Raw genomic sequence first — 19,265 nt, 5'->3', positions numbered from 1 at the left:
TCAACTAACGTCAGTTAAATGCCCAGCCACCGTCCGGCTGTAGCGCGCCACGACGCGTCTTAATCTCCGAGACGCGTCAATATCGCGACTTCTAGCTGCGGCCACCACATTGCACACGCACCCACAATTCAACCGGGGGCGATGGCCAGAAAACGCCCGCAGGACTCGGATGCGGAATACAGCGACCGTGACGGCGATGAGGACTACGCCCCTAAACCTTCTGCGAAGAAGAGGGCGTCAGGCGCGGTCAAGAGACGAAGACGCGCCGACTCTTCATTCAGAGACGCGTCGAAATCCAGCGATCAGGACACTATCGTGGCGGAGTCGGCGCCGCCAAGTTCCCATCCGGCTGCATCTCATGTCATCGCAGAACCTAGCCCGCTACGTGAAGCGCTACTCGAATGGTACGAGGGGGTGCACGCTGCCCGAGGGATGCCCTGGCGCAAACCGTATGATCCATCAATGAACAATGACCAACGCGCCCAACGCGCGTACGAGGTCCTGGTTCCTGATTCATCGCAACCGCAAAACCATTAACCCACGGATAACTGTCTCATCTACAGGTCTGGGTATCTGAAATCATGTTACAGCAAACGCAGGTGGCCACCGTCATTCCATACTATAACAGATGGATGAAGAAGTGAGTGTACTTGTGTGCTTTTCTGTTGGATGCTTCTCGACCTGATCGCCCTTACGCAGATATCCGACCATCAGGGACCTCGTATGCTTTCCCCCGGTCTAATAGGCGCCGCTGTAGTATGACACTCACCTAAACCTTCGCAGGCAGCGTCGGATATAGAGACGGTCAATAGCATCTGGCGCGGGCTCGGATATTATTCGCGGGCGGCCCGACTGCTTGCGGGCGCCCAGAAGGCCGTCAGGGACTTTGGCGGACGCCTCCCGGATAACGCGAAGGACATGGAGGCAAACATTCCCGGCATAGGCAGGTACAGCGCAGGCGCCATATGTTCCATTGCTTACAACGAGTGTGTGCCTGTTGTGCGTGCGTCTCCGCCTGATGGCTATTCAAAGCTGAACTGCGCGGGCGCCCGACTGCGTGGCGTGTTACTTCTAGTTGGATGGGAACGTGCATCGCCTTCTCAGTCGCATACTCGCAGTCCATGCGCCCCCGAAGTCGAAACAGACCCTTGATATCCTGTGGCAGGGTGCAACAGCCATGGTCGAGGGGGGCACGCGCCCGGGTGACCTCAACCAGGCGCTCATAGAACTGGGGTCAACGGTATGCAAGGTCCGCGATCCTAGCTGTGGCTCGTGCCCTCTGCAGCCCTGGTGCCAAGCAGTCAAATTGGCGGATGGCAAGGTAAGCGTCGGGTGGTATAGGAGCCCGCAAGAACTGTTCCCCCGCTGATAGTCTTCCCTGCAGGAACCGGAAGGAGCAGCATCGAAAAGTGGAGCCGAAGTGCTCGACATTGAGGAAATTTGCACGCTCTGCGAACCGCTGCCTGTTGGGCGTCCGGTGACCAGCTTCCCTATGAGAGCGGAAAAGAAAAAAGCTAGGGAAGAGCTGGATATAGTGAATGTTATCGAGTGGCGCAGCCAGGCTGACGGCGGGGGGCGTTGGTTCTTGCTCGTCCGGCGTCCAGAAGGCGGTGAGTAATCGCGCGGCTTCCATTCCTTCATCTGGAAAACGACTATCTATGCTCTGCCTCGCATATGTTGACTGGCTTTCCATTCTCAGGTCTGCTGGGCGGCCTGCACGAGTTTCCCACCTCGCCTGCCGTCCCCGTGACCATATCTGCTGCAGCGCAGAAGAAGGTTCCGTCCGCCCTTCTGCGTGATTTGTTGACATCCCCTCCCGCTGGCGAGCACGGCGCAAGAACCTCGGGGGATCAGGCTCGCGGGGAGATATCCGGCGCAGAACTAGAACCGTCGACGGCGCTACGGATCGTGCACGTCGAGCCGGCTGGAGATGTCATACACATCTTCTCCCACATCAGGAAGACTTATCGGGTACAGTGGGTGGTGCTGGAGGGTGGCGGTGGCACGCCGCCAGCCCTGGCCGCACCCTGCCGCGGCCGTGTTGTCGTCAGCGGTGCTGCCACGCAGCGGGCCAGGGCGGGCGGCAGGACGCCGAAGACCAGGGTGGGTGTATCCGAGAGCCTTACGGCAGCGCCTGGGGACGGCGATGATCAGCTGCACGCCGCGCAGGCGGCGTGGGTGCCCATGGCCGATGTCGCCAACGCAAAGTGAGTGCATTTAGCCCTCGGCAGCGCCGCCCTGCGAGCACATTCTGATCGTCGTCGCCGTCGTCGCCGTCTTGCGGCCATCAGCATCGGTACGGGCGTGCTCAAGGTCTGGAGGCGGGCGTGCACGCTGTGGGCCGCGTGAGCCGCCGCCGCGCGCGCCGGGACGGGCAGCAATCTATCTATTTGCGGCATGAGGGGGGCATTTGCTGCGCGGGAAGCATGTGCAGCGAGCCGCGTACCGCGTACCGCGTCCGGCGGGGGCGGGTCTTCCGTTCTGCCCGGCGCCCGCGCAGCTGTCGCGGGAGCGGAAGCCTGTGCGCTACTAAAACGCGTATCCGTAGCACGGAAGAGAATGTGATCGTCCTGTCCTGTTTGTCTCGGGGTTCTGCGGCGTGCGCAGAGAGTCGAGCGGCTGCCAGCCCAACATCCGAACGCAAGCGGGAGGGTCAAGTCAAGCGGGGCAGCGGTCGGACCGCGCGCGCTCTCGCCTGGGGCAGCAGCGAGCCGCAACAGCATCCGAGCGCATTAAAATATCAACGCATGCGTATGTGGTCGGTCCGGCCCAGAGCTGACAGAAACTGTCCCGCACCACGAAACTCATATAGCCTTATTTGTCCATCCGGCGTGGCGTGGCGTCGTGGCGGCGATTAATGGCGGCGATTAATACCGCAGGCAGCGTTTAATACAGCAATTAATACATTATACAGGCGGGCTTACCAAGGGCCGCACTAGTGCTAGGGTAGGCGTAGGCGTACAGGTACAGGCGGACAGCAGCTACTTAAACACCGGGGGCGGCAGCGCGCGGGGCAGGCGCGCGATGTAGAGTACAGGGTACACAGTGCTTAGATAGACGCAGCTAGGAGTGTGATGCATGTAAGGGGGGTATCCATATAGTGCGCGGCTCGTGAATCGGTCGTGAAAACGCGTATACTACCGCGTCCGTGTCCGGGTGCAGTGGGGCGACGTAAAACGCCTGCCCGAAGGTGAGGGAGGGAGAGGGGGCCGATCGCGCGCGATCGAATGTATTTTGTAAAGCAACAGGGCGCGCGGCGACCGGCGGCGGCGGCGGCGGTCACACACACACACGCGCGACAACACCGTCATGTGCGCAAATGCCCGTAGAGCCCCTCGACGCCATGCATGATGCCGCGCCCAGGAGCCCCCGCGGGCGCGCGCCATCAGCATCCGCGCCTACCGCTCACGACTCACCACTCGACGCTGATCGGCACGCGCGGCTTCGCCTCCTCGCGGTCGAGCGCGCCCGCGCCCGCGCCGACGCCCGAGGACGCGAAGCGCCGCAGGAACTGCTCGTCGACGGGGTTGCGCACGGGGCGCGCGAGGCCCTGCAGCACGTCGAGCGGGACGAGGTCGCGCGGCCCGCGCGGGCCCAGGCCGTCTGCGGGCGTGAGCGGCGACGGTGCGAACGCGCGCGGGGAGCCGTCGGACGACGCGGACGACGCGGCGGACGTGGACGCGTCGGGCGGCGACGCGTCGCGGTACGTGTACAGCCCCGCGGCGTGCAGCGGCGGCAGGCGCGGCGTTGTGGCGGGCGCGGGCGCGGCGTAGTGGTGTGGCTGCGGCTGCGGGGTGAAGGTGTAGGGGCTCGCGGTGGGCGGCGCGTGCATGTACGCCGACGCCGGCGCGGGGGCGAGGGCGCGCGGGTCGTGCGGGATGGCGTCGACGGAGAACTGGGCGAGGCCCTGGCGCGGGGAGGTGGCCTGTATGCCGAGGCCCCAGGGGTCCTGTGCGGACGCGAGCTCGTCGCCGGAGGAGGTCTCGGCGCGCTTCGCCTTGCTTGCGCGCGCGCTCTTGAACCAGCCGTCGGGGACCATGACGTCGCCGACGCCGAGGATCTCGTCGATGGTGCTGAGGCTGTCGAGCGTCGTCTGGCTGAAGTACGCCGCTGCAGGAATAGGGACAGAAGGTGAGTAGGAAAATAGATGGGGGAACGGGAGAACGGGGGGGAGGGGGGACGCACTCAGGTGCCATTTACGGGTGGCATTGCGCGGGCGGTCTTCGGGCAGGTAGACGTGCACGCTGTAGGTCTGCTTGATGAGGCGCTCGGTGTCTGTACGCGAGTATGGGTGGCCGCCCGGGCGCGTGTCCCGTTTCCTGCGGCAGGGCGTCAGCGGGCAAGAACAAAAAGGCCCTGGGCAGAAAAATACCTCATGATGTTTGCCCACCCGGCGGACGGGTGGGAGGGGTCGTCGTTGGCCTCGTTCTCGCGCTGGTGATAGAAGAGGAATTCCTGCAAGAACAATAAGCGGCGGCGGTGCCTGGTTGTCAGCGCGGACACTCACATCGCGAACCCGGCTGGGGCCCCAGCCCATGCCGTCGGTCCTGCAGAGGTGCGCGCGTGAGCACATGAGCGGCATGGTAGAAGCGCACGCATGACCGACCATCGTTCCATGCCCATGCCGGTGGCTTCTGAGTTTGCGCAGCGTTCCTCCCAGATGTAGACGTTCCCCGAGCAGATTCTGGGGTGGGGTGGGGTCAGCGCTGCGAAGACCGGGGGGGCCGGGTCGCTCACGCTCGGCGTTCCTCCGCGTCGAGGCGGCGGGTGGTCATGGGGAGGACGCGGCGCGCTACGGCGTAGAATATCTTGTGGGCGTCGTGGGTGGAGCGAATGCGGATGTTCTGGAGGGTGGGCTGCTGCATGGCTGGTCGTGTGCGTGTGCGTGTGCGTGTGCGTGTGCGGGGGCGGGGGCGGGGCGGTGTGTCGGAGGGGAAGATGGGGGAAAGGAGAAAGAGGCGGAGGCGGACAGATATATGAGAGAGGCGGAGGAGGCGCTGATATGGTGCAGAGGAGCTGGAGTACCTTGGGCGCTGGGGGCCAAATAGAGAAGGGGATCCCCGAATCTGAAGAAGCGGCGATTGAGTTTGCATTGAGTTTGCCGCATGCAGCGGGCACTGAATTTGGCCCCTTGCCGTGCCGGCAGATCGGGGCCCTCGACGCGAATATCCCATGGGGGGCCATCACATCACCCATCACGAAAACAAGAAATCCTGCCTGCACGCACGGATGGCTGCTCTGATCTGATGGATGCATACCGCCGTCTGCTGGTCAGCCTAGCCCGTGCACAGCAGCGGGGGTGCAGATATCTGCATCTCCAGCGCCGGGGACACCCAGTCTCGCGCGGAGACCACAGCCTGCGCACCGCACAGCGCGCTCCCAGCCGTGCACGCGCACGCGACGTCGATGGTGTCCTAGCACCTGCCCGCAGACGACCGCGAAACGTATCTCCGACGCAGTTTCTTTGAGCAGACGAGCCCAGACACAGCGAGCTAAGTCGACAGGGAACGACTATCAGCCAACCAATGCGGACGTGCTGATTGCCGCGCGGTGTAGGGCGATTCCGTGGGGGAAGCTGCAAGGCCCGCGCTGGGACGGAAACTCTAACCAGCTCAGCTCAGTAATATGATGGACCCCATGATAGCCGCTGCCCATAGAAATCGGTGGAACCCCTGCCCGAGCCCAGGCCCTCCCACCCGCATCCGGCAGCTGCCTGCCCGCGCGCCAGATAGACTAAACGATAAATCATTTATCGCCCTCTCCAGATCTCACCCCCTCCGCCGAGCCAGATCCCGCTTAGCCAACGTTCCTCCCGCGAATGTCACACAAATCACTCGCATAAGACTGCACTCTGCTTGCCTGCCCCAGCCAATCTCACCGAAGCCCCTAAGGTTTTGATAAGATTGCACACCGTGGGAGCCCCGCCCGTCCCTCCCCCCATTACCGGCGGCGCACCCGCCGCGATCTCGCCCACCCTCCATCTCGCAGATGCAACGCCTCCTCATCTTCAACGTGTTCTGCATACAACAACGCTCGCCCTGGCTTCGCGCTGCATCTACGTCAGGTCGGATCCCATCCCCGGGCTCGCAGATCATCTGCACTGCCCCGCAGATACCCCCGTCGCCGGGGCTGGGTCGGCCAGCTCATCTGCACTCGGCCGTGGAAGATCAGAACTGGACGCCACCGCTCGCATCCGGGTCCCAGTCCGGGTCTTCCCCGACCGACCGCCATAGACATCATACATATGCATCATGCCCCGCGACCAGCGCACACACAGTGCATATCGGGGCGCCGCGCGAACCGCCAGATGCACGCGGTCTCGCTCCGAGCTGACACGGGCGAACTCAATCAGTCTCCATGGCAGATCACGTACGGCCCGCCTAATTTTCTGCACGCTAATTCCACGTTCACTGGGCACATTGGTCATCGCACGCACGCTCTCCTTCGGTGACAGGAAAGCATCGCGGGAGAACCACGATGCCCCCCCTCTCTCGACTGCCGATAGCACCCGCGCACGCCGTCCCTGTGGCGGGCAGCCAGCCCCACGTCCGCGGCGACACCACACGCCGCGCGAGCCCAGGCCGTGGAGATTGCGCGCAGCGAAGCCCTGCCCGCGAAGGCAGAGGCGTCATCCGGGGGCAGACGCCACCCAGGGGGGCGCAGAGCGTTCCCGGAATGCCACATGCACTGAACCCCCCCGCTTCGAGACAGAACGTCCGCGCGCGCATGGCGTGCATGAAATTCGCACAATGAGTAATGTGTGGGCCTAGAAGACGCCCTGCGATTCGCTTGTGAAGCCAGGATAGCGACAGCAGCGACGCCCACCACTGCCACTTATAGCGTGAAAGGGGCCCCTGCCGGCGCACCCCCGGCGAATATCACAGAGATCCCGCGCACCCAGATATATGACGCCTAGCGCCGGTGAAGTCATACTCTGTGTTATTCCCGCACAGTGCGACAGCTGAGGGAACGGATTCTCAGGCGACGGCGTTCTGCGCTGCAGCATACCTTATAAGTCGCGCAAAATGAACTTCTGGCCTGGTCGTGGCGAAAGATAGACCCGCTGCGCCCAGGATCACATCGCGCTGTAATCTTCACGTATGCATTGGTCAACGCCCACCGTCGCGTGTGCGTATGATCTCCGGCTCTGCGTGCCCAAGAACGAGCATCCCCGCGCAAACACGATCCGACGACCCTGAGAACCCCTCGACACGCATCTGCGCGAGCTACGAGGCACTTTGGGGGGCACCACGTTCCATCACTATCACTTCAGCTTGTCGGGCACACCTGCTAGTCGCATGATGTATACGGGGACAGGGCGACTAGTGGGCACCACTTCGACAACGACCGTGAGCATAACCGGCGCACATGACCCCACGGCGACTGCACGCAGCCGTTGTATTCGTCGAATAAGGGCAACGCCGAGTCCTGACGAGGCAGACGACACTTGACTTGATGATCTCTGTCTGGCCGCGACCGTGTTCCTGGACACCCACTGCCGAGGCGGCCGCGTGGGGAGCAAATACAAATAGGATGCATTGGGTCGTCATGTTTCGGGTAGCGGCGTGCATGAGTTATCGGAGCGGGGGTCGTATGTATATACTTTGTACGCTTAGCAGATCTCCACGGCTGAGACGAGCGCCGATGCCCCGACGGTGGGTCCCGCATCAGCGGGATCGAGATTCCTCGTCGCACCAGATGCAGCGCGCAGACGCTTGTCCGCATCTGCTCAATCAACGCGGTGCTCTGTTGCGGTGAATCGCCGATGTCCGACGGGGGGACGCAGATGTCAATTAGCATTAGACGGGCAACAGTGACGTGAGAACGCTGCGCAGGATGACATACCTTCTAGGGGCAGGACAACCGGCATCCAGTCCGGGATCTCTGCATAATGTGAGTACCCACAGAAGGCGTAGCGGATCCGGAGCGTCTTCGCGACTCCAGGAGCAGGATCATAGAATCCCTGCAGCCCGGCCTATCAAAGCACGAGACACGCATGAGTAAGTCACGTCACAGGGAATCAGGCTACGGAACCAGGCAGCTGCATCCTGCATCAGCGCACGACGCGGAACGAGCGGAAACAGTCGTCAATACAATGGGACCCTGGATTCTGTTACGAGAGGTGGTGCGGGTTTTCATGCGCGGACGCCCTGGGGGGCATCGCAAGGTTAGGACACACACCGCTGGTTATCAGCAAACTTACGCCGTCGCCGTTTTAACCTCGACGATCGATGCAAATTTGCTGCACCGAGCGCCGTCCATGCCTAGGGAGCACGGGCAACGGGGCGGCGCGCGCCGCTTCGGGAGATGAAGACAACAAATGGGATGAACAGTTACGCGATGCGGGCCCTTTCGTGCATGCCGCAAGACAGCATAACGACCGAGGCGTCTGGAGAAGGCGATGAAATAGCTCGTAAGGCCACCCGTCAGGTCATGAGAATAGGGCGACGCGGGCGAGACCCGCATGTCGGAAAGACGAGCCGCCGTCGGGGAAGGCGACACGGGCGTGAACACGCTGCGGGCTTCCCGCGCGATGAGAGAAGGGCGCCTGTCCCCAATCTTAGCGAAACGCGGAATAGGAATGCGACTGACCTTGCTTCGCCTCCCAGGAATGTACAACTGGCTCCTGTGCACCAGGGCCTGGAGGGGCACTGTGACGTCTACGTCTAGGCCCGCGGTCGCTTCGTCGCGCTCTGATGGGCCGTAGGAAGCTTCCAGTATAACGAGGCCTGCAATGATCAGGCACGAGATGAGCCACGAAAACCGAATGGGTAGAGGGCATGCCGGATTTGTACCGTTGCAGGAGGCCTCTGTCTGCATGTGGCGGCGGGCAGCATCCTCTAAAAGGTGAACCGTCTCTTTGCTCTCACGCAGCAAATCAGATTTCTCTTCGTGAAGCGTGCGCCGTGCTCGCCGGAAAAACCTAGCATAATTAAAATGACTGATGAATGCTCAACCCGGGACCAGAACGCGCGAAGAACACACTCGAGTCGCTCCCTCTGTCTCCGGGGTCTGAGAACAAACCAATACGTAAATACCAGCGCAGTCGACGGCATGACCGTGGTACAGAGTGCCAAGCGCATGTTGTGCTCGTCTGAGAGTACGATGGGAAGTGACACCTGCTGTCCAAGGAATCCTGCGCTGTAGATAGGAACTAAGCCTTCCACTAATGAAATCTGTCGAATAGACTTACTCCAATCGAAGTATCACACCGCGCAGACCAAGCGCAACGCTAGAACCCAGTGAATTATCGCCCCTTCTCCACTCCCCTCCGAAAGACCAATTCAGCCCGGCGAGTCCGAATTGGAATACGATTTTCAGTCGTAGTCCCAGCTCCGAGAGGACGACGCCCCATTCCGCGCCAAGACCGGACATCAAGCCTGCTAGTGATGCTTGCACATTCCAGAATGTGGTACCGACGGAAAGTCCGTCTTTGGAAGGTGGCCGGAATGTCGGGTCTGTTCCCAAAAGGGCGGGTGGAATGGACGCCTCAGGAGTGTGATCAAATACGTGGCCTGAAAAGAGCGAGACCGAGAGGATAGGGACTGTGGAGCTGGTGGAGAATGAAACTGTGCCCTCGAGCGGCGAATGGGGAAAGAGTCGCCGGGAGAAAGCAAGAGTTAGGGGAGGGGCCCGCATACGAGCTGTCGAAGATGAAATTGCTTGGAAGAGGGCACGGGTAAAGCCCATTTCGCATACAACGGTGTTTTCTTCATCTCGATAGATTGTCTTGAAATTCAGGTCGGAGCCGTGCAGTAGGTTTGCTGTCGCCTGGATGTTGTGAAATATGGGCTGTCAGGAGAGCTGTACCGAGCGGCCAGCAAGGAATGACATCTTACCTCGAAATTCAAACGAGGGGAGAACTGATGCCTGACAGTACCCAGTACGGCAGTGCGGAGAGGGTTATACGCGTCGTCTACGTCAAGTGAACCGCGAGAAGAAGCGCGGCCGGTTAACACGAGTGATGTCCTCTCGCTGATATCTGTCTGATTTAGTCTCAGACAGCTTGATTTATGTTCGCGGAGTGATTATTTCACCTCGACACTATGCCGAATACTGGAGCTCGTTTGACGGATGCCGCTTAGTCGGTCAGTTATGCCATGATACGAAGACCAATGTTCGTCGTCATCATAAACGTCATCGCCCTCGAAAAGTGATCGTGCATCTATGGTGGCAGTTATGCGGCCTTTCGAGCGGACGACTTCCTCAGCGCGTTCTCGCAGAAGTTCGCGAGTCTTTTGTATCAAAGCAGCGTCGAACTAGAGAGACGCATATGAACGACATGGGCTAGTACACATTTGATGACTCGAACACGAACCTTCGCGGGAGGCACCTCACTCAAATCTGCATTATGGACCGTTTGCAACCCTTTGGGACCTGGACTGACGGCTCGCTCAGTCTTATATGTGTATTGGAGCATAAGTACAGACCTAGCAAGTCATATGCGCGGCTGGACCGGAGGATCAGTTTGTGAGTAAATGCGAGGGGAACGGCGACGTACCGGTTGATGGGGTCGGAGAGCACTGAGGGCGGACATCCATTCGGGACACACTACACATTGAGCGAGTCATGTCGCGCACCTTGATATGCCTTTTGCACCTCCAGAAACCGCTTCGTCGCTGTCTCCTTCGTTTGCTCCTCCTGTTGTTTGTCTGGGTGAAACAACACAGAAAGTTGGCGGTAGCGTTCTCTTATTTCATACTCCGACGCGGTGGTCGGCAAGTTAAGTACTGTACTGACATTGTCGTGAGCGCAGCGTGGATGGCGTCGGACAGTCGGACTCACTACAAGAATTCTCGGTCGTCCGGGGACCCAGGGATGTTGTCGAGGTCAGGAGTTCCAGTTGACATTCAAAACAACTTCCAATTCTGTAGCTTTTGTGGACGTCGTATTTCAAGCCTTCGACACTGAGAGCAGCAGTGAGCAAACCTCCAAGAATGCAATGATGCACGGAGGAGCAGGCGCACAGTCCGCGGCGCCGTCGGGGAATAATTGATTAACCGAATTGAATCGACAATATGTCCTCCTGCCTTATATAGGATAGCCCCGCTATCCCCGCGTCATCGACCCGGACTTTGCATTTCGACAACATTCGCCACTCTATGCTCTACCACCATGTCCTCAGGTCAGCCTAGTCAGAAGGCTGTAGTCGTTGCTGCAGCAGAGCCCAAGGCTCGTGGCGCGAATAGGTCGACGAAAGTAGCCGGCAAGTTGAAGGTGCTACCCGACCAGGTCGAGCCCGTGCTGCAAGGCAAACCCGTTGAGCTCGTCCTGAGCCCGCCGCCGCAGGACAAGATCGAGGAAGAGGAAGAGGGTGATGAAGCAGAGAGCGAGGATGATAATGGAGACGATGAGGAGGAACCTGACGATATTGAGGTGCGACCATCACGCTCGATTCATCGATGGAACTGACTTGCGTCTAGGTCTACAACCAGATCGACCTCATTCCTGCGGGGACCGCACGAAGGGATGCCTTGTGGCTTACCAAAAAAAAGGCGAAGTCGCTTCCCCGCGTTACAGCGTACGCCACTGCAAGGTCAAGTGCACCTCACCCTAGTCTAGACCCATTGAACGCTCATACCGTGTCCAATCGTAGCTCCTATCGATTTCCAGAACTCATGAAGTTCTTCAACGCTCGTCGTGCCTCTTATCACACCAACCCCAAAATCATCGATGAAGTAATTTACACGCCATACGCATATGAATTATCCTCCGAAGACGGAATCGGGTCCCACCGCCAAGTCCGATTTCAAGGTCAGTCTCCGACACAAAGTCAGACTGGAGACCTCCTTGGCGTACCCGAGTTGGCGCCGGAGCATGCACACACAGATGGGGAACAGCAGGTACCAAAGAACAGGAAGAACAAATTTCTGTCTCGCGAGCGTCCGCGGGAGGCCGAAATCTTTCTGTTCAAATATGGCACAGTCGTCCTATGGGGCATGACGGAGGCACAGGAAAAGCGATTCCTATCCTCTATGTTGGTCCCTGTCAATGTTTACGTCTCAAGCAATTTACTGATTCTCTCACAGCAAGCGGTTCGAAGTAGACAAATTGCGTACGGTCTCGACTGCTCTGCTGTGTGAATGCCGGTGCTTAACTTGGTCCTGTCTAGCACCAGAAGAAGTGGAAATGGAAGACTTGAACTACTATTATGCCAATTACAGCCGGTACCGCTTGTCGTTCCCCTTGTTGTGCGGAAACTGAACTCCTTTTAGTATCTATAACGACGTGATTACACTGCGAGTTGGGTCTAGCTACATGTGAGCTTTGGCGGTAGAACGGTCAGCATAAACAGATTTGACACTTGTCATGCATAGGACGAAGCTCTCCCTCTCACACGCGTTATCGCAGTCTGTCAAGATATCACTGGTGAGTCTCTGAATAACATCTACGATCCTCATGTCTGATTCTCCTTGTATGAATTGCGGACTTAAACCCCCCTCTGGCAACTTCGCACTCGTGTAGTTCGAGGAGTTAATTTCTTCTACTATCGAAGAGACAAAAGACATCCCGGAAATCATCAGCGAGACGGGAAAGATTGGCATGCCTCATAAAGGTACTTTTCTCGTGCATTGAGATTTGTCCTGCTATTCAAATGGTTTTATCCAGACATCATGCGAAAGATTGGTGAACTATTTTTGTTGAGAACAAATATCAATTCTGTGGGCTCTGTTCTCGATTCCCCGGTACGGCGCCCTCTAAATCGACCTTGGGTTAACGGTCGCTAGAGTTCTGACCGTTATTTTATTGTGAATAGGAAGTTTTCTGGGTAAGTAGCCAAATCCCATGACGACCCTGTGATCTGTCCAGTCAGCGACCAAATTTTCTGATATCTAGGCAGACATACCCCGATTTACAGCCGCTATATGATGCGGCCCGAGACTACCTGGAGATTCCGCAGCGGATTGACCTGCTGAACACTCGAGTGGAGGTCAGTGTGTGCTTGCATGCGACCGCTAAAGATTTTAATTGTTCCCTGTCGTGCTTCTCGTAGGTTCTACAAGACATGCTCCAGCTATTGAAGGAAACTGTCTCAAGCCGACACGCGGAACGACTAGAACAGATAGTCATTGCTCTGATCGTGGTTGAGATTGGTGCGTCCTGGCGCCTCCCATACAACGTGCACCCACACACTCATCTTTTCTGGAAGTTTTGGGTATTGTGACCATCATTGTTGACCTCTTCGCCTGAGCACAAGGACCATTTTCATCCGTATCCGTCTTAATTACACACATACCGTACAGCCATCTAGTCATACCGTACACGGGATCAATCACGTACCTGCAAACTTCACAAGATCACGAAATCTCGTTTGGTGGCAAGCCCGGTGTTCCTCATGAGAATGTCCGACTCCACTTCGTTCACGACATCCTCCGAGCTCCTATCCTCATCAAGCCCCGGTCATCTGGCCTTCTCCCGTTACTTCTCCCGTGTCTTCTCCTTGGTCCTCGTATTGGACGCACTTTTATCCCTGGACTTTTCCTTTGTCTGCCTGAAGCACAGGAACTCAATGCCAGTGGCTCGTCGGGTATCCGCCAGAGTCTTCTTCACGCCGTCCAGATGGGTCTGCAGGTTTTCGTCTCCGGGCCGGCGCGCATATGCTTGCGAGATTTTGGTATACAGATCCGAGAGGGTCTGGTCCGCAGACGAAGTGACGTAACGCGAGAGTGTCTGATGTAGAAACTCGATTTCTAACGTAGCCTGGTAATCGCATTAGTCACTCGTGTGGACACCAAGATGAAGGTCCAGGAACAGGGAGACGTGTGTACGTACCCGAAGCATGCCGCCCATGCCGAATCGCTTGACCTGGCGGAAACAGCGGAGGGCTTCTTCGGCAACGTCCTCCACTAGCGCATTCAGGGTACGTTCCAAGAGGGGCGCTGCGACCGCGCTAACTTGTGCGTGCACTCCCACAAGGAACATCAGGATTTCGTATACATACGGGCGGATCTCTGCGAGCAGACAGCCTATTTTGAGACGGAATTAGGATGATGATAGAGTGAGACAGACCTCTCGGCTGCGGTGTCTCGTACCAATCCATCTCTGGATCTAATACCCCGTCCCGCATCATGCCCATCAGAACGGCCGCCTTTGGCTTAATGTAACTCTCAAATAGAGTGTTGTCGAGTTCTTGCACGATGGTCATCAACGTCTGGCACCGTCCGGACAATTCAGTGAGATGACTAAGATTGCATGCAATCTGCGCGGACACTTACACGTTGATCTTCCTCGATGGAAATACCCAGGGCAGTTCCCAGCTCACCAGCCATACTGGGTATGAGCGAGCGTTTCAAGCGGTCAATATTTGCCACCACCAGCAGTACCCGGTTGTCCTGTGAAAAGATACGGCAGCAATAAGTTCAAGGCCTAGAATAGGTCTTAAACTCCGCACTCACTGCATCCTGTACATTCACGAGCTCCAAGGGATTGTTGCTTGTTGCCCCTGACATGTCACCGATGGCCGGTTGCACTAGCATCACAGCCGGAGACTCATCCGATGCGAGGTGCACCAGTCCATCAAGTACAGCGAAGAGTGAATCCAGGAATGCTTTCGTGATTTTTCCTGTATACTCAAGGGCGACCGCCTTCCGCTTGGATGGCCGCGAAGAGAACATAGTCGATGAGGTTGAGAGATCAGCTCCGCCGGCAATCTTGAACGCGCATGTGGACATTTCTTTCTGGAACACGCGCAGTTTGGAGAGGTACACAGTGGTGAACGGATCAACTGTGGACCCTATCCAGTCCTCCAGGTAGTAGAAGATGTTGGCGTCTACATCGCGTGTCTTAGTCCGACCGTCGGAAATAGCGATTCATGTCGTGCGCGCTTACCTCTGATCCACGCATGGATGAGGATGTCTTCAAATCTCCACCGCGCACTCTCCAGGAGACCCTTAAGGCTAGACGTCGCCTCGCCCGAGATTTCCATGCTATTGATGTCGTTGACGCTGTCCTGGATTTCGCCGATGATTCTCATTAGCTGGTGGCCAGTCGCAAGCGCGTTCGAATCCATTGGCAGCAATGGGGGAGTCACATCGCCGGCGCCGGTGGGCGGTGATGACACGCGGCTATCAGAGAACATGAAGAACTCGGAGAGAAGCAAGATGTAGAGCTGGACGATATCGAGCGCCATGGTACGGCATTGGGAGGGACTCCGGCGTGAGGCACTGCCCGGGCTCTGGTGGAACCATGAATCGCACACACGCAGACGAGCATAGGCGCACAAACCTTCTTCAACTTTCCCTCCAGGAAGCCCTTTGCAATCTTCCAAAAGTTGGGGAGGGAGGACAGCATCACCTCGGACACACTCTTGACCATCGCAAGGACAGCCTGCCAGACCTCGTTCCCCGCAGCCTGGGCTGTCCATCACGCATCGACGGGAAGAAAATCAGTTTGTGATTTTCCCATCGACGACAGAACATACACACCGAGGATGGCATCCGCCTGCTTCGCCTCTAGCGCGGCGATGCATGTCTGGAGCTGTGCAGACAAGATTCTGGGCAGTATATCGGGACCCCTGATCTCTGGCTGTGCCCTCTCGCGGGTAGCTTGTGCACCATGAGCCAATTGGCACAGCCATTCCAAATCCACCGAGCGCTCACCATTGATAGAGTTAACCGCTGCATCGTAGACTTCCCGCATATGCCGAAGTATATACTGATGCTGCGCATCAAAGTATGTCCAGACCGGGTCGTCGGAAGGATTGAGTTCAAGCAAGATTCTGAAACGCGGTCAGATCAAGGCAGTCAATGGAAGTCCTTCACGAACTCTATTGTTTTCTCTTGTTCATCGACGCTGCGTGTGGGCTCCTGTAGCTTCGCAAGCAGTTGACTGCGCATTTCACCCATGATTTTCTCTACGGTGCCCCAAACCTTCTTGAGGATGCGCCTTTGCTGCATTTCCAAGTTGTGCCCATCCTTTGCCGATCCTACCGGGAGGATTTGGCCTGGGCGGGACTCGAGTAGGAACTTGCCCTTCTTGTAATCGCGCATGGCGACATCGTAACGGCCCTAAGTGTGATGTTACATTGAGTATTTGGCACTGATCAGAGTTGGTGGTCTAGAGGCATACCGTCTCAATGGACTCGATCAGCGAGCCAGGCAGACTGAAAAAGAACTTGGAACGCTCAAAGACGCCTAGAGTAGTGCGTAGTTTCTGAGCTTTGAGAGCATTCTCTAGCACTGGGAGAAATACTTGATCTGCCTTCTGTGCGGAAACTGTATTTGCGCATGATTTAGTGAATATCGACAAATAACAGTGACCTGGTACAAGGATAGCATACGCTTTAAGTGATCCTTCAGGGGCCTTGAGGCGAACTCAGTCTGTCCTGCCAACAGGCCCTCCTGCATTTCGGCATATAATGCTGAGAGGATATCAATGTTGCCACTGCAAGTTGGGGGTCAGGTAGAAAATGTACCATCTGTAGATGCCTTGACGGCGACAAATCGGTTGAAGTTCTCCTCAACAAGCACCCTAACGGCCTCCGAGCGAGAGTCAATAGAGGCACGGAGATGTGAGATGCCAGCCGCAAGGTCTTGATAGGTGGCGTTGGGATGTGCGGCAGACAGAAACGCTTTCGGGTTGAACGACTTGGATGATATGAGGACGGCCGTCTCTGCGCCATGCATGTATGAACGGCTTTACACTAACGACATGAACGTGACTGACTGGTATCCAGGTCCATTTCGCGTACACTAGTACAGAAGCTCAATATACTCTGAACCATGCAACTGAGATGCACGCGACGCACTCGATGGTCGCACCCAGACCAAGTGGATCAGGCTCGCCCTCCGCATTGTTAGCACCAGTCAGGGTACCTGCCAGCGTGTCATCGTTGTCGTAGTCAATGACTTCCCATTTCCTATTGTGTATACTATTCAGAGGCTGATGGAATAATTGAACAGCCATGTTTACTTCGGAGACAGTGAGGATATGCCGTAGGCCTTCAGTAGCTCAGCATCGTCGACTTTGAAATTAAGCTTCGACATGCCAGAACAGCAGACAAGCAGTGTAAATAAACGAAAGCAAGATGTGTTACAGTCGAAACAAACCCGTGGACTTGCCGCCGCAGTGTCCGCACTGGTCAGACCATAGGCAAGGCGCTAATAAATAGCGCCCATCACATACGGGGTATTACGCAATTTCCTAGATTTTCTCAATGCTTTCATAACATAAAATCCGTATTAGACTTTCCGAAACAGCTGCACAGTAAGCCATAATCACTAAGTCCAAACCTGTTCGCCTTCATTCAACCTTGCTCGCACCACCTACTTGTTCGTTTTGAATAGGGCTTGTATTGCGGCAGCTTCAAAGACAGAAATCTAGTATAAGCCTGGTGAATTACAGTAATTATCTTCATCCGGCAAGACGGATCACGTCACCGAGGGGGTCAGGCGCTGTCCTGCTAAACGAAAGTTGTCTCGGTCCAAGCTTGTCCCAAACCACGAGCTCACGTCGTCCAGACCGTCAACTACGCGCTCTCGAATCTACGGGGCGACACGGCGCGACCACCAAGAGGGACACACCATCGTGTGATTCCGCTTCGTAAGGACATATAAGTATAAGAGAAAGATTGATTTCGGCGCCCGCTCTCCCACTCCGCAGCCACCATGTCGAAACGGATTCGCATCTTCACCGCTGAGGACGTCGCGGCGCACAGCAACACCTCGAGCTGCTGGATTACCCGTAATGGCAAAGTTTACGACGTTACGAACTTCTTGCCCGACCATCCGGGGGGCGACGACCTGATTTTGAAGTATGCGGGGAATGACGTCGAGGCAATCATGCGGGACCCGCTTGAGCACGATCACTCCGACTCAGCATATGATATGCTGGAGGAGTGCTTCATTGGGCGGCTTGGTACAAGTGAGACAATTGTGAGCGACGGTACGTTTCCGACATTGATGAAGAAAGGGGCATGTCACTGATTCACACTATAGACTGGGTCGCGGAGGACAACTTCGAGCCGAACAATACGGATTTGGCAGCGGACTATGAGAAGAACCAGTTCTTGGATCTCCGCAAGCCTCTCTTCCTCCAGGTTTGGGAGGCAAACTTTACGAAGTCCTACTATCTCCTGCAGGTCCACCAGCCGCGCCATACTCCCGAGTCACCTCGTCTCTTCGGTCCTGACATTTTAGAGGTGCGTGCAAGTATCATAATGTTGCAGTCGCGCAGCGCATTCAAAGGTTTTCTGCAGATGTTTACGCGTACGGCGTGGTATGTCGTCCCGACAATCTGGCTGCCGATCGCAGGTTACCTCTTCGCCCGCTCACTCGTGCAGTTCACGCTTGGGAACAATTCGCTGCCGTTATTCTCTGCCAATCCTGCAGCGCCGCTAAAGCTGCTCATGACTGTCGGCATTCCCGTATCCTCGGTCTTGAAGACGACACTCTGCTTCTTCTTCGGCAACTTCGTGTGGACTATCTTGGAGTATATTTTCCATCGGTTCCTCTTCCACATTGATGCCTGGCTCCCGGACCATCCCGCAGCGCTTACGCTCCATTTCTTGATGCACGGTATCCACCACTACCTGCCTATGGACCGGTGTGTAACGCTAGAGCTCCAAAGCATCGCGCATCATGCTAACGGTCGCACTGTAGGCTGCGACTGGTGATGCCACCGGCTATGTTTACCTTCCTGTCGTTCCCTATGACACAGCTGGCGCATGCTCTCTTCCCGACTGCGGCGGCCAATGGCATCATTGCTGGTGCATTCGCCTTCTGTACGTTTCTCATTACCTTCTGCCGCACACCTGCTCACTTTCAATGTCAGATGTGTTGTACGATTGCATGCACTACGCGTAAGGTCCCGTTCGCACAATGCCAAGGACATTCTCGCTGACTGCACTCCGTTTAGACTGCACCATACCAAGCTCCCAGCGTACATCCGCGAGATGAAGAAGTACCACCTGGCACACCACTACAAGAACTTTGAGCTCGGGTTCGGCGTGACGAGCAAAATATGGGACTACGTGTTCAACACAGTCTTGCCGATGTAGAGCGCCTGCAGTCTGCGCAATGGATGTGCTATCTTTGTTTCTGGAGGGTCCGGTGTTGTTTCTTAATTGTTAGAACTACACTACACACCAATCTGCTTCCAATGCTGATTATGTTCACTTTCGATTGCACGTCTAATGCACAGTCTTCGTATTCCCCGCTCCCTTAAAGTTATGTGGGTTCATGAAGACATTGTTGTACACACTGTAAACAGTGATCAACTACCATGTCGCGTTGTTCGGTTACTGCGCTTCACAGCGTTCAGCGCTT

General features: G+C 56.8%; 6 protein-coding genes across 6 annotated transcripts; 3 read left to right on the top strand and 3 right to left on the bottom strand.

Moving 5' to 3' along the window:
- Positions 1-141: 141 nt before the first annotated feature.
- Positions 142-2,349, top strand: POSPLADRAFT_1045816 (hypothetical protein; the record flags this gene model as incomplete). The annotated part of the gene is made up of 9 exons (XM_024478869.1): positions 142-504; positions 564-640; positions 700-721; positions 784-986; positions 1,105-1,240; positions 1,286-1,321; positions 1,385-1,610; positions 1,700-2,207; positions 2,232-2,349. The coding sequence occupies 9 exons, from the start codon at positions 142-144 to the stop codon at positions 2,347-2,349; spliced, it is 1,689 nt and encodes a 562-aa protein (XP_024340287.1).
- A 1,132-nt stretch (positions 2,350-3,481) lies between these two features.
- On the bottom strand, positions 3,482-4,865 carry POSPLADRAFT_1088565 (hypothetical protein; the record flags this gene model as incomplete). The annotated part of the gene is made up of 8 exons (XM_024483064.1): positions 3,482-3,603; positions 3,843-3,925; positions 3,960-4,110; positions 4,186-4,319; positions 4,373-4,455; positions 4,508-4,547; positions 4,607-4,684; positions 4,738-4,865. Coding segments are annotated over 8 exons (819 nt in total), but the record flags the coding sequence as incomplete, so codon positions are not given.
- Positions 4,866-7,612: 2,747 nt separating this feature from the next.
- On the bottom strand, positions 7,613-10,850 carry POSPLADRAFT_1055546 (hypothetical protein; the record flags this gene model as incomplete). The annotated part of the gene is made up of 13 exons (XM_024480653.1): positions 7,613-7,725; positions 7,846-7,975; positions 8,338-8,729; positions 8,796-8,923; positions 8,986-9,141; positions 9,194-9,771; positions 9,840-9,986; positions 10,038-10,259; positions 10,319-10,377; positions 10,431-10,450; positions 10,502-10,523; positions 10,581-10,735; positions 10,786-10,850. 13 exons carry the CDS (start codon positions 10,848-10,850, stop codon positions 7,613-7,615), a joined length of 2,187 nt encoding a protein of 728 aa, XP_024340285.1.
- Positions 10,851-11,115: 265 nt separating this feature from the next.
- On the top strand, positions 11,116-13,285 carry POSPLADRAFT_1074059 (hypothetical protein; the record flags this gene model as incomplete). Its single annotated transcript, XM_024482665.1, has 13 exons — positions 11,116-11,376; positions 11,424-11,536; positions 11,597-11,977; positions 12,030-12,055; positions 12,113-12,167; positions 12,216-12,260; positions 12,318-12,369; positions 12,466-12,556; positions 12,610-12,686; positions 12,758-12,769; positions 12,842-12,931; positions 12,995-13,094; positions 13,151-13,285. The coding sequence occupies 13 exons, from the start codon at positions 11,116-11,118 to the stop codon at positions 13,189-13,191; spliced, it is 1,344 nt and encodes a 447-aa protein (XP_024340284.1). The 3' UTR covers positions 13,192-13,285.
- Positions 13,286-13,419: 134 nt separating this feature from the next.
- Positions 13,420-16,985, bottom strand: POSPLADRAFT_1139546 (hypothetical protein; the record flags this gene model as incomplete). The annotated part of the gene is made up of 15 exons (XM_024485054.1): positions 13,420-13,701; positions 13,774-13,967; positions 14,011-14,152; positions 14,217-14,333; positions 14,397-14,770; positions 14,830-15,109; positions 15,226-15,356; positions 15,426-15,718; positions 15,766-16,007; positions 16,069-16,214; positions 16,280-16,360; positions 16,415-16,612; positions 16,666-16,691; positions 16,748-16,858; positions 16,912-16,985. 15 exons carry the CDS (start codon positions 16,983-16,985, stop codon positions 13,420-13,422), a joined length of 2,691 nt encoding a protein of 896 aa, XP_024340283.1.
- Positions 16,986-17,589: 604 nt separating this feature from the next.
- Positions 17,590-19,162, top strand: POSPLADRAFT_1039560 (hypothetical protein). Its single transcript, XM_024477564.1, has 6 exons — positions 17,590-17,883; positions 17,937-18,139; positions 18,197-18,543; positions 18,600-18,721; positions 18,772-18,799; positions 18,856-19,162. Exons 1-6 carry the CDS (start codon positions 17,607-17,609, stop codon positions 18,995-18,997), a joined length of 1,119 nt encoding a protein of 372 aa, XP_024340282.1. The 5' UTR covers positions 17,590-17,606; the 3' UTR covers positions 18,998-19,162.
- Positions 19,163-19,265: the final 103 nt, after the last annotated feature.

Source organism: Postia placenta (genome assembly GCF_002117355.1).
Source record: "Postia placenta MAD-698-R-SB12 unplaced genomic scaffold POSPLAscaffold_5, whole genome shotgun sequence".
In the NCBI taxonomy this organism is placed as follows: Eukaryota; Fungi; Basidiomycota; class Agaricomycetes; order Polyporales; family Adustoporiaceae; genus Rhodonia; species Rhodonia placenta.
This window is presented reverse-complemented; position numbering and strand designations above follow the sequence as displayed.